General features: G+C 40.8%; 2 protein-coding genes across 2 annotated transcripts; both read left to right on the top strand.

The window, feature by feature from the left end:
- Window positions 1-823: 823 nt before the first annotated feature.
- LOC146747260 (uncharacterized) lies at window positions 824-4,306 on the top strand. Its single transcript, XM_085498373.1, has one exon. It carries the CDS (start codon window positions 824-826, stop codon window positions 4,304-4,306), a length of 3,483 nt encoding a protein of 1,160 aa, XP_085354499.1.
- Window positions 4,307-8,711: 4,405 nt separating this feature from the next.
- LOC146747261 (uncharacterized protein F54H12.2-like) lies at window positions 8,712-10,040 on the top strand. Its single transcript, XM_085498374.1, has one exon. The coding sequence runs from the start codon at window positions 8,712-8,714 to the stop codon at window positions 10,038-10,040; it is 1,329 nt and encodes a 442-aa protein (XP_085354500.1).
- The last annotated feature ends 4,152 nt before the right edge of the window (window positions 10,041-14,192 follow it).

Below are 14,192 nucleotides of genomic sequence, written 5' to 3' on the forward strand. Positions count from 1 at the left end.
TTATTTATTTATTTATTTATACATAGTTCATGGTCTCCAGCCAGCAGTATAGATACTCCAGATTTCAATCAGAAGTTGAAATGTCTTATTAAATCTGGTTCCTGCTCACATGTAACGTAAGTATACAAAAAACAAAAACAAAAAAAAACAAAAAACATGTGAGGTAAGTTGAAATTTGTTTTTTCGTCTTTAATCTTTGTTGTTGTTGTTGTTGTTTTTATAGTTCTACAAGTACTGGATTTGCAACACCCAAGTCCGCTAAGAAAAATTTGTACTCTATATATGGAGAAACGAACACGCCTTCCCACCCTCCGACTCCAATAGGGCCTGTTAACCATCCATCTACCTCGGGATATCAACGTGGGGGTCGTAAAGACTATGTAAGGTATGTTTATTTATTTATTTATTTGTTTATTTATTTATTTGTTTATTTATATATTTGTTTGTTTGTTTGTTTGTTTGTTTATTTGATTATTTATTCATATATTTGTGTATTTATTTATTTAATTTGAAATTTTATTACAGTGATACTGACACAGATGATAGTGACGAGAATATCACCGACAAGATTAATTTCAATCTTGTCAGTAAGAGAAAACGTTTTGTCAAAAAGTTTAAGGTGAGTGGAACGGACTGGGTCGTAAAAGTTTCGCATCCAAATGCCAATACGTTTGATGAAGTGTATAGCGTATTACACGCTACTTTTCATCAACTGCTCGAGCTGGTCACCTCTGACCTTGACGGACGTGACCAAATTCGCATTTCCATAAACGTACCCAACTTGAACAACGAAATTTGGTTACCATTTATACCGGTTGAGGACATGAATGTTGACAAGGTGATGTCAAAAGTGGAGAGGATTCTACAATCTTACCAAGATATATCCCTTGAGGAAAACATCACCATCAGGACAGTATCTGTTGAAATGCCTCTTGGTGCCGGCAAAACACGCGGGAGGAAGCGACAGTTTGATACAAAGATCGCAGACAGGTTGAGAAATTCCAAATCTGTCATTGAAATCGTTTCCGATGACCAGATGTGTTGCGCCAGAGCGATCGTGGTCGCCATGGCACACGCCACAAAAGAGGAAAATCCACCATCGGTGTGGAATTCTATAAAGAGGAAAAAAACGGCAAACTACTCTATGCAAACCGTCCGAGCTAGAGAACTTTTACGGAAGGCCAGAGTCGAACAGGGACCATGTGGCATCGAAGAGATTAAAAAATTCCAGAGCGTGTTACCCGATTTCAGAATACACGTATTGTCGCACGATCATTTTGACTCCATCATCTTTGTGGGCGATGCCGCAGAAGATTCCAAAGACATATATCTGTTTCTGAAAGATAAACACTACAACGTCATCACAAAAATGACTGGTTTTCTGGGAAAGGACTACTATTGCACTCGATGTGACAAGTCTTATTCCAAACGTTACGACCATGTGTGTCCGACTGGGTGTTTGAGTTGTGGAAATCAACTGGACTGCGTGGTTACACGATGGCAAAAATGCGGAAATTGTCACAGATTTTTCAAGAACGAAGAATGTTTCGAAAAGCATCAAAAGTCAGTTAATGGGAAAAAAACTCTTTGCCAGTCAGTTCAATGTTGCGAAAAATGTCACAAACTCCTCAAATATCGTGATGGGTCTCACAAATGTAACGAAGTTTACTGCAAAACCTGCAAGTCTTTTCAGACGTACGACCACCTGTGTTACATTCAACCACTCACCGATAGAAAAAAGAACCAAGAATCTGACGATTCGATGGAAGAATTTGAGGAGGATAACTCTGACAGCCATGGTAACTACGTCTTTTACGATTTTGAATGCACGACCGACGAACATTGCACTCATATTCCAGATCTATGCGTAGCGCGAATTCCACCGAATACGGAGAAAGTGTTCAATGGTTCACGTACCTTGGAAGATTTCTGCGAGTGGGCATTAGAAAAAGAGCATAATGGGATGATTTTCATCGCGCATAATTCAAAGGGGTATGATGGAATTATGATTCTGAAATACTGTCACGATCACAAGATACTACCCGAAGTCATCATGAATGGTTCGAAAGTCATGCAACTATACATCCGTCGTGCAGATATCAAATTCATTGATAGCTTGAATTTCCTGCCCATGGCTCTATCTAAACTTCCTAAGACCTTCGGCATAGACGAGTTACACAAGGGTTTTTTTCCTCACCTGTTTCCGAGATCCACTGGAGACAATTACAGAGGACCGATACCCGGGGCTCATTATTTTGACCCAGATGGTATGAAGGAGGTGGCTAGAAAGACATTCTACACATGGTACAATGGAGAAGTAGAAAAGAATTCCGTTTATGATTTACGTAAAGAACTGCTCAAGTACTGTCGGAGCGACGTGCGCATACTCGAGGAGTGTTGTTTGGCATTTAGATCGATGATGATGGATCTCACCAAAGTTGACCCCTTCAGCCGTTGCATCACGATCGCTTCCGTGTGCAACGTCATATTTCGAAAGCATTTCCTGACTCCTGACACAATCGGGGTTGTGCCTGAGAAAGGGTACCTCAGCGCCCAGAATCAATCTGCAGATGCTATAAGATGGATGGAATACGAGGCACACGTCAATAACACGCATATTCAACATGTTCGTAATTCCAGAAGGGAGATGAAAATTGGACCTTATTACGTAGACGGATATGATGCTTCTACCGAAACCTTGTATGAGTACTACGGTTGTTACTTCCACGGTTGTCCAAAGTGTTTTCCCAGAAGGAATGAGACGAATCGCAAGAATGAACTCAGTATGACATCCCTCTACGAAAGACTACTGGCGAGGGAAGAGTGGTTGAAATCGAAAGGATACTCGCTAGTCACCATGTGGGAATGCGATTTCAAAAACCTGATGAAGAACAATCACAAAGTCGAGAGGTTTGTCGGAAGCTTAGATATCTCAAATCCTATCAGAGGTAGGGAGGCTTTTCTCGGGGGTCGTACCAACGCCCTAAGTCTGTATTACGAGGTCAAGGAAGGCGAAAAGATAGAATATGTTGATTTTTGCAGCCTCTACCCGTACATCAATAAGACCTCGCGATATCCAGTTGGCCACCCGACAGTCGTAACTAAAGACTTTATCGCCAAACCCACAGACTATTTCGGTATTATCAAGTGCGACGTTTTACCTCCGAGGAGAATGTATATACCAGTTCTACCTTTCAGGGTGAACAACAAACTGATGTTCCCACTCTGTTCCAAATGCGCGGAAACCATGAATCAAGACGAATGTCACCATGGTGTCAATGAACGTCAGCTGACGGGTGTTTGGTGCACTCCAGAATTGGAAAAGGCTGAAGAAGTAGGGTATCGCATCACCAAGGTATACGAAGTTTGGCATTATGATGAGTCGGCAACATACAACCCTGAAACTGGAGAAGGAGGGCTGTTCACCGATTACATCAACATGTTTCTGAAAATTAAACAAGAGTCTTCCGGTTTTCCAGAGTGGTGTCGCACCGAGGAAGACCGAACCATGTACATCCAAAGGTACCGCGAAAGAGAAGGTATCGTCTTGAACAGAAGCAAGATAACCACCAATCCAGGTCTCAGAGCTCTCGCCAAGCTAAATCTCAACTCGTTCTGGGGAAAGCTGGGACAGAGATCAAACTTTGGACAGAGCACGTATGTTGAAACGCCCGCCAAACTGTTGGAAATGTTGATGGATAATACAAAGGACGTCACAGATCTTTCTTTTGTCTCTGACGAAATGGTTCTTGTCCAGCACTGCGATAAAGAAGACAACATTACCGAAGCACCCAATACGAACGTTGTACTGGCTGCCATGACGACAAGCTATGCCCGACTTAAACTCTACAGTGTTCTGGAGAAATTAGGTAGTAGAGTCTTGTACTTTGACACAGATTCCATCATTTACATCCAACGAGCTGGAGAATGGGATCCACCGACAGGTGATTATCTCGGAGATTTGACGAGAGAAATAACTCCGATGGATAATTACATCACACATTTCGTATCTGGAGGACCGAAGAATTACGCGTACCGACTACACAAACCGGACAAAAGTGGGAACCAAACGGTGTGTAAAGTGAGAGGGTTCACCCTCAATTACAGAAATCAACTGGAAATTAATTTTGACTCCATGAATCGACTTGTTCGGAGAACAAGCGGTCCTCTACACGTCAAAGACCCTCGAAAAATAACGCGCAAAGGAGATAGAATATTCAATAGAGAAGAAGTTAAAACGTACAGTTTAGTGTATGACAAACGGGTGATACAAGATGATTACTGTACCATCCCATACGGCTTCTAAAAACAAAAAATATATAAATAGAAGCTAGATCGTCGGTTACCCATCATTCATCCATTTGAACCTTGAACAATCACATTGGCATGGGCTCTACCAAATCGGACTTGGTTCTATCACTCGTCTATTCTGGCTTATGTACACTACCTTATTTTGTTTTAAACTGGATGTTGAAAAAGTACATTGAAGAACGTAAAAGGAGACGCGATAACCAGCGAGGTCCTATGATATCGTCATGGATGCAAGATTGAAACACCCATTTACCTCTCTCGTGTGCGGTCCCACGCAGTCTGGGAAGACGTTTTTAGTCAAACTGATATTAGAACAATGTGACAGCGTCATATCTCCATCACCAGATGTTATCTATTGGTGCTACGGCGAGTTTCAGCCAGCCTATTTGGAAATGATGAAGACAGTGCCTCAAATTCGCTTTATCGAAGGGATACCTCCAGATATTGGTAGAATAATCGACCCGGCTAAAAGAAACTTGTTGGTGATAGATGATCTGATGACAGAAACGGGTAACGATAAACAAATCGCCCAGTTCTTCACGAAGGGATCTCACCATCGAAATTTATCCGTGATACTGATTTTGCAAAATCTCTTTCATCAGGGCAGACAATCGAGAACCATCAGTCTCAACACGCACTACATTTTCCTGTTTAAAAATCCAAGGGACGCATCACAAGTCAACGTTCTGGCAAAGCAAATGTACCCCGGAAACATTAAGTTTCTTCAGGAGGCATTCACTGATGCCACCCAAGAACCTCACGGTTACCTCCTCGTGGATCTGATGCCAGACACCCCTGAGGAAATACGCATTCGAACGAACATACTTTCATCTCAAGTACCGATAGTGTATGTGAGAAAGGTATAAAAAAAAGACAGTCTTTCATCGTCAGTCATTTCACCATGTCATCCCGCATGCGAAAGAACGCTGATTTTCTCTCTGTATTGCACAAGGCCAACTCGAAACAACAAAAGGGGATAATTGATGGAGCCTCTAGTGACTTGATACAGTGTCTGTGTGAATGCTCGCTCAATGTGTTGAAAGGGAACGTCCAGCTATCACCTAGTCAGAAAAGAAAATTGGCGTTGTACGTGAAACATCTCCGAGCACTGTCCAATAAGAAAACTCCAGTCAAGAAAAAGAAAAAAATTCTGGTTCAGAAAGGAGGTTTCCTGGCCGCCTTGATTGCTCCCTTAATTTCGAGCATACTCCCTCCCCTACTAGGTCTTAAATAGATGGAATCCGTGAAGAAGATGGCTTTAGTCCCTGCTGAGCTATTATCTACCATCCAAAGCCAGAATGCTCAAATGACGAGACCTGTGGTGAAATCATTGACTTCGCTGGATAGAGACATGAACGACATAACGCAAATGGAAGAGTTGCCTGAAGATGAAAAAGTCAAACTGTACCAACAGGTTCTACGCAAGTACTTGTTGTTGCGGGAGAAGAAAAACGAACCGATTCCAATCTCCGTTACGCAGCAATTACCCAACACTGATGCTGTAGCCGATCAGGAATCTCAACCCAACAAAGATGGTGTGCCAGATCAAATTACATCCGAAGTCTTACAAAGTGTTCCCAAGAGCATGCAGAGAAAAGCGAAGCTTCTACTACAGAAGGTTAAACAGAACCAACGGGTCGACTGGGGTAAAAATGGTGAATTAATCATTGATGGACAATCCGTACCAGGCACGCACATCATCGATTTAGTCAATGATTTCTTGCGTAAAAGGAAGAATTTCACCCCCACAGGTTGGAGAGAATTTGCCGAAGTTATGAAAATGTCAAATGTACCTCAAGACCTAGTTGGCAATACAGATCGGTGGTCTTACATGCATACCAACACACTCAAGGGGAGAGTTCCGAAGAGACGTGGACCCCATGTGGTTTCCACTCCCATTCATCCTCGACACACGTGGGTGACGTATTAAATAGAACCTCGTCGCAACCGCTAGATCTCACTTTGGTTCAGTCGGTCGTGATGGATCCACGCTGTCCTGCTTTGCTTTCGTTTATCGAACGTATCCACTGCCTCTGCGCGTGTGAAATAACCACACCCGTAAACAATGACGAAGAAGATGGACACCGTCCTAGACGAACTGTTTTACGATGTCCAAAGTCCTGGAAGTTACGGGGGTTTGAATTCCCTTTATGTTGCCGTAAAAAAAACAAAGAGAGGAAAAAAGATAACCAAGTCGGACGTGAAGAAGTGGTTGAGTAAACAGGATACATATACTCTGCACAAACCTTCTAGACGGTCCTTTAAAAGAAGGAGGGTGGTGGTTTTCCAAGTGGACGAGCAGTGGGAGGCTGATCTATGCGATCTCTCCTCGATATCCAGATACAACAGTGGATACAAGTTCTTATTGACGTGTATCGATGTTTTTTCAAAATATGCTTTCGTCGTACCTCTGAAAGACAAGAGAGGGGCGAGTTTGGTCGAGGCATTTCGGAAAATACTCGGGAAGGGGCGTCGCCCTGACGTTTTGCACACGGACAGAGGAACTGAATTCACCAACAGACTTTTTCAGAACTACCTCAAGAGCGAAGACATTAAGTTCTTTACTACAGGCAATGAGACTAAAGCCAGCATTGTGGAGAGATACAACAGAACCATCAAGGGAAAAATGTTCAGATATTTCACGAAGAACAACACGTTGACTTATCTACCTGTATTAGACGACATGGTACGTTCTTACAACAATACCCATCACAGAAGTATAAATACCAAACCCTCACTCGTTACCTACGCGAACCAGAAAAAGGTCAGAGACATATTGTACGGTGATCTAAACACAGAGAAAAATGGGGTGAAGAAGAGGAAGATTTATAAACTCGGTGACAGAGTCAGAATCAGTAAAACCAAACACGTTTTCAAAAAAGGTTACTTACCCAATTGGACCGAAGAGGTATTCACGATTGTTGGACGTCTCAACACACAACCACCTGTTTACAAAATTTCAGATTACAACGGCGAAATGTTGGAAGGTACTTTCTACGAAGAAGAACTTCAGAAAATAGTAAAAGACGACGATGCATTGTACATTGTGGAGAATGTGCTGCGCAAGAGAAAACGTAAAGGTCACGTGGAATATTTCGTTAAGTGGCGTGGGTATGATGCTTCGTTTAATTCTTGGATCAGGGACTTGCAACGTTTATAAATACCATTCACACACACGATGACCCGATTCATTTCAAAAGATCATCATGTCTGGAAAGGATTTCTTTTTGACGCTCCCTAGTAATGCCTCGCTCGATGTGTTCCCGAACAACACATTGACAAAATACACTGTCAAACTACCGAGAACGCTTTCGCTAGATGGCGATTGGGAAGTAGCATTGGCCGACATCCACTACCCAAATTCGTGGTACAACGTCGTACATGACGAAAATAGGATCTTTTACGATGCCTCACCCAATATGAGAGATCACGGAGAACTGAAATTGAATCCGGGCTACTACAACTCGATCGAAATGATTTTAGATGCGATTCGAGAAAAAGGTCTACCAGATGAAATACTGATGACATATAATTCGAGGTCAAGGAGAGTGACCGTGGCGGTTGAAGAAGGAGCTCGTGTAATCTTGATGGGTGGATTGGCTGAACTGTTAGGATTTCCCTCAAATACAACAATTACAAACGAAAGACGCACTAGTCCCTACCTTGCTGATGTTAGAAGTTTGTATTCTCTCTACGTGTATTGCAATATAGTCGAACACCAAATGGTCGGTGATGTTTCCGTACCTCTCTTGAGAATAGTCAATGTTGAAGGAACCCATGGAGATAGCGTCAATCACACTTACAACAAACCTTACTTCCTGCCGATTCGAACGTCAACATTTGAGACTGTGGAGATTGATATAAGGTCTGATACGGGGGAGAAGGTGCCATTTCAACGCGGACGAGTGATCGTGACGCTGAGTTTTCGCAAAGCTCGTCCTTCGCTAGTGTGAAGAAAAAATGAACAGACATCGACCTTACACTCCTCACGTGGGGGTTTATAGAAATTACTACATGAATCAGATTGGACGAGGATCTGTATTTTCTGGCGCGAGACTGCAACGCGGATATGGAATCGGAAGTATGTTTTCTGGATTGGCGAGATCGGCCGCACCTCTGTTAACACAAGGTCTGAAAGCAGTGGCAAAACCAGCGCTCGATGCCGGTTTGGGTATTCTAGGTGATGTTGTACAAGGGAAAAACTTTAAAAAAGCGGCTTCGAGTAGAGCAAAGACTGCGGGTCGTCAAATTACTTCTTCAGTATTGAGCAATTTATTTGGAAGACCCTCTCAAACGGGGCGAGGACGCACCATCAAAAGAAAGAAGACAACAACGAGACGTGTCATTTCTTCCAAGGCTAAGAAGAGGAGAAGATCTCCGGATATATTCGACTGAACATCATGGCTTTTGTACATGAACACTCCTGTGAATGCGCAAAGACGGAACTCGATCTCTTTACTATTCCTCCGACACAGACAAGTATCGAAAAAGGAAGTTACGAAGAGGTAAACCCACTCACGAATATAGCCGATGGTCCGATCGAATTTGTAATACCTTCGGCCGGAAGTGACTACATCGATATTGGTTCTACGCTTTTGCACATCAAGGCTAAAATCACGAATGCAAATGGAAGTAATTTGGCTGCGGACGCCACTGTAGGGCCTGCAAACTTGTGGTTGCATTCCCTCTTCAATCAAATCGACGTGTATCTAAATGGAAAGCAGATTTCGGATGCATCTCCCACCTATTCTTACAGAGCCATGATCGAAACACTATTGAATTATGGAGGCGATGCCAAATCAACGCAGATTGGTGCTGCGATATTTGAGAAGGACACCGCTGGAAAAATGAATGTTGCAAACCCAAGGGCTGATGATGGTGACGCTAACATGGGACTCAAACGTCGATACGCATATACATCACTCAGTAAGACGGTCGACATGATCGGACGAATACACGGGGACATATTTTTTCAACCAAAGTATTTACTCAATGGGGTGGAAGTTAGACTGAAATTACATCGAAGTAAAAATCAGTTCTGCTTGATCAGTTCAACCGAAAATCCAGCATTCAAAGTAGTCATCACCGATGCTACCCTCCTAGTGAGAAAAGTCAAGTTGAGCCCCAGCGTACAACTGGGACACGTTGAAGCGTTGAAACAGGGTACTGCAAAATACCCCATCGATCGATGCGTTATGAAAATCGCTTCCATCCCGGCTGGTACAATGTCATTAAACAAAGATTTGATCTTCCTCGGTCAGCTGCCCAAAAGGATCATCCTGTGTCTGGTTTCTAATACGTCTTTCAACGGATCCTACGAAACAAATCCATTCAACTTCCAGAATTACGGTATCACATCACTGGTTCTCAATGTTAGAGGCGAGCAAGTTCCCGCAAAGCCATTGAAGACAGACTTCACGGCAGCTGGTGGCAGAAGTTGCATCATGGCTTATTACACTCTATTTACCGGTACAAATAAAATGGGTCAAGACCAAGGCAACGGCATCACTCGAGACGAATATCCCGAAGGGTACACAATCTTCGCATTTGACCTCACTCCCGACGAATCGGCCAGCGATTATCACCTCAATTTGATACAAGAAGGAAAGATTGGTCTTGAGATTCAGTTCAGACAAGCATTGACTGAGACTGTGTCCGTTTTGATTTATGCTGAATACGATAACGTTATCGAGATTGACAGAGACAGAAACGTATTGACTGATTTCTAGCTGCGATGGACACGAATCAACTGAATCGTATTCTGTCGACTAATCCGTACACTAGAAACGTGTTCTTTGGCGTTTATGCTAGAGATCAACTGCCTAAGGCTAAAGTGTTGGAGTATCCCGCAGCGTTCGTATCAAACACCGATGATAGTAGCGAAGGTGGGACACATTGGGTGGCTTTTTATCTGAAGGATCCCTACCGTGGAGAATATTTTGACTCGTATGGTAGTCAACCCTACTACGTGGAATTTAAGAGATTTCTCGATAAAAACGTTTGTACATGGGTCTACAATCATCAAATACTACAAGCTCCGTTCTCTACAGTGTGTGGTCAATACGTCCTGTATTACTTGCTGCGCAGATGTCGAGGGGAACCTATGAAGTCCGTAGCCGACTCTTTTACGCGTGATAGACATTTGAATGACCTTTATGTGAACAGATATATCGAAAACGTGACCGGACTCAACCTCCCTATTTATGACAAATATTTTTTCCCACGCAGTTTTACTAGATGACTTATGCTTTTGAAATTTCACATGTATATATATATATATATATATATATATATATATATATATATCGATTTCATATTATTTCTCTTTTTTTTCTTTTTATCACAGATGAGCGATTCTGATTAGAAAAAAGTGTGTATTGACTTTTCGGTGTTACTCGTGTTTTCTTGTTTTTATCATAATCGAATACTTATCCGCATTTGAAAATGTATACTTTCTATATACTCAAAATGTCATTTTTTATTCTTATATTACTCAGTTTTTTAATCCATTCTTTTTGTTTATTTACTCAAACAAGAAACAAAACAAAACAAAAACAAATTGTATACTTTCTATATACTCAAAATGTCATTTTTTGTTCTTATATTACTCAGTTTTTAATCCATTCTTTTTGTTTATTTACTCAAACAAGAAACAAAACAAAACAAAAACAAATTGTATACTTTCTATATACTCAAAATGTCATTTTTTGTTCTTATATTACTCAGTTTTTAATCCATTCTTTTTTTTGATTATTTACTTAAACAAAAAAAAACAAAAAACAAAAACAAAACAAAAACAAAATGTATACTTTCTATATACTCAATTTCAATTACTCAGTTTTTAATCCATTCTTTTTGATTATTTACTCATTAGTAGATTTCCCTTCTTTGTGTAATAAACTCTGTTAGTTTTCAAAATGATGTGTATTTATTAGCGTGTGTGTGTGCGTGTGTGTGAGCGCCCTCTACGAAACATTCTGAAAAATCTTTCGTCCACGCCTGTCCAATTAAAAAATAATTAAAAATAATTAAAAATAATTAAAAAATAATTAAAAAATGATGGTAATTTATGCAAATGTATTCACGATGACCTCGACACGACCTCGTATTCACATCAATTTTATGTATGCAAATGTATTCACAATATCCCATTGTGACGTCATCCTCATTCAAATGATCCCCTTTACGGCATTGCTCCTCATTTATGCTAATTTATGCACAAATTCCCATTGTGACGTCATTATTTATGCTAAAGCTGGACTATAGGTACGACCATGAGGGCGCTGTTCGTATGACGTCATCGCATCCGATTATGAACAGCGCCCTCATGGTCGTACCTATAGTCCATCCTAAACTACTCCTGTCTATTCCCCGCAGAAAGGGGGCAGGTGAGGTGAGGGCGCTGTTCACATGGATTACGCTTTGTGTTCCAGTGTAGATTAGTTTTATAAATGATATAAAGTTTTCATCAAATCCAAATGCACTCAAAGTTCTAAAGAGATGACCATGGTGTACTCTATCAAATGCCTTTTCCTGATCAAGCGCCATTACAGTAATTGACTATTTCACGTACTAAGTGGATGTTGTCATAGATCTGCCTGCCTGGAATTGTTTAGTTTTGATTAGGATTGATAATCTGTCCAAGTGCCAATTTTAGGCGTAGTGACAGTGTTTTCTTAAAAATCTTATAGTCAGCAAAAATGAGGCTAACTGGTCGCCAGTATTTTAGTAAGGTGTTGTCTCCTTTTTTTGGTAGGAGAGCAATAACTGCTCTGCGGCAGGACAGTGGTAGGACGCCCTCAGCGACGAAGATGAAAATATTCATCAAAATTAGAGAATTAAAAATATCATCACGAAATAAACAAAAGTAATCGGACTTAAATATTACTTTTTACCAAAAATAACAAAAATATTCACGCAAAATAACGAATTCGAGATTTTGACATGAAATGAACAAATCTGAGAAAGAACCATCCAAGGTACTTGCATATCAAATTTTGGAAACATTCTGACTTGCGGTTTTGAAGAAGTAGTTGATATTGTAAAGTTGACGACGACAGACAACTACGAACAATCAGTAATATGAACAACAGGGTCACAACAGTAATCAACATTCCATGAAGTATAGACAAGGGGACGTTATAAGATGTAGCAACAAAGATGTGCAGTACATTATTGTTAAGGGTTTTTTAAGTTTCGAATTTTTATGTAGTTCTGTAGTTTGATGAGTATTTTATGAATTCGAGATCTCGGATGAAATGTTTTAGCTTTTTAAAAGACTTAAAAAGTAGACAGGAATCTGAACAACACTAGACAGCGCTCCAGGATCTTTTTATACCCTTTTATGTCGTCTAAAAGTGTACTCAATCTAGAGGGCGTAAATAGACTTTTTTGTTCTGCAGATCAGATATTTCCGAGGAAATAGACTCGACTTCTATATCACCACATTGCCCGTCTTCACTATCCTGATCAATGTCAGCGTCAGCAGCTAACAGATTCGGCAGTGATAAGCTGTTCGTTAAAGAGGGCGGTTTGCAGGTTTGTGATTTTTTTGAAGGAGGGGTCGTACCCCACTTCATCTAATGTTATCAGTGTCTATGTTCTCATCGGCGGTATCGGTGATCTGTTCAGTATCATTATTCACAGTTCCTTTAGCGTCTGTTTGCTCAATTTCAGTATTTACATCTTTATTAGTTCCAATATTACCAGTTTCATTAGAGTTAATTTGTTCAGTTTCAATGTTTATAGTGTCATTTACATCCATATGTTCGTTTTCAGTTTTGTTAGTTTCAATATTATCGGTTTTAATATGTACAACTTCTTCAGTGCTTTTTTCATTGTTATTTATAACGAATGTATTACCAGCTTCCACCGTTTCGTTCAATTCTGTTACTTTCGTTTCTGCTTGAAGTCTTTTCAGGGTTTTGCGTTTTATCTGTACATGGACAGTTTTTTCGAATATGACCAACCTGTTTACATGAAAAACATCGCATCTCGGCAGTAGAGATGTATGCAGAATAAGGACGACCTTCGTGCATCACATGTATCAAACCATTAATGTGTTCATTGCGTAAAAGCATATGAACTTGTGCCTAAAAGACTGGGCGTGCTTTAAGGTGTCTGATTTGCACCCCAATGGGATTGTCCGCATTGAACCAACTATCCGCCCGTATACAGAGAGCTCTTTAATTAATGCTGAGTTTGGAACAAAAGGAGAAACATTAGCAACTGTAACTAGAGTAGCAGGTTTCACCACTGGCTCGACACCGACCATTTGGTCATCAATAACAAGTCCAGAGTGGACTAGAGAATCAACAAAAGAAAAATGACAACTGATCGATTCATTATGGATGCTACAATAACATGTTCATCCCCGATCAGTTCTCCTGTTGCAATGACGTACTTTCAACAGACATGTTCTCAAAGCTGTCACATCTAACATCATGTTTTGTGGTGAAACTTACACCAGGTAGTCGATCAATTGGGGCGGCGCACACTCAACCACAACACAAAATAAAATCAACCAAAAATCACAGCACGCCTGTGTAAGAAAACCAAAACCAAATAGAAATGATGACGAAAATACCATGAACAAAGATAGTGCATTGTACTTTCCTGACTTAAAATGATCCAATATCCCGGAGCTCTCACAACACACGTCCACAAGCGGCGTCAGCGGGACCCAAGCTTACATGATTCTGTTTCATGATTAATGAGGTCACATGACAGACAATTAGATAGTCTGAATGATCAGTAATATGAGGTCGAAATGCAGTTGGTTTCATGTGTTTACCTGGTCTGGTTATCGAGATATGGTTTTCAAAATATATAATGAGCCATGTGCTGATGCATATTAATGAGGTTACATGGTCATATATGGC

Source organism: Saccoglossus kowalevskii, chromosome 4 (genome assembly GCF_978046115.1).
Source record: "Saccoglossus kowalevskii chromosome 4, keSacKowa6.1, whole genome shotgun sequence".
Taxonomy (NCBI): Eukaryota; Metazoa; Hemichordata; class Enteropneusta; family Harrimaniidae; genus Saccoglossus; species Saccoglossus kowalevskii.

Excerpts from the sequence above, each read along its gene's own strand:
- LOC146747260 (XM_085498373.1), top strand. The coding sequence starts at position 824 with ATGAATGTTGACAAGGTGATGTCAAAAGTGGAGAGGATTCTACAATCT.
- LOC146747261 (XM_085498374.1), top strand. The coding sequence starts at position 8,712 with ATGGCTTTTGTACATGAACACTCCTGTGAATGCGCAAAGACGGAACTC.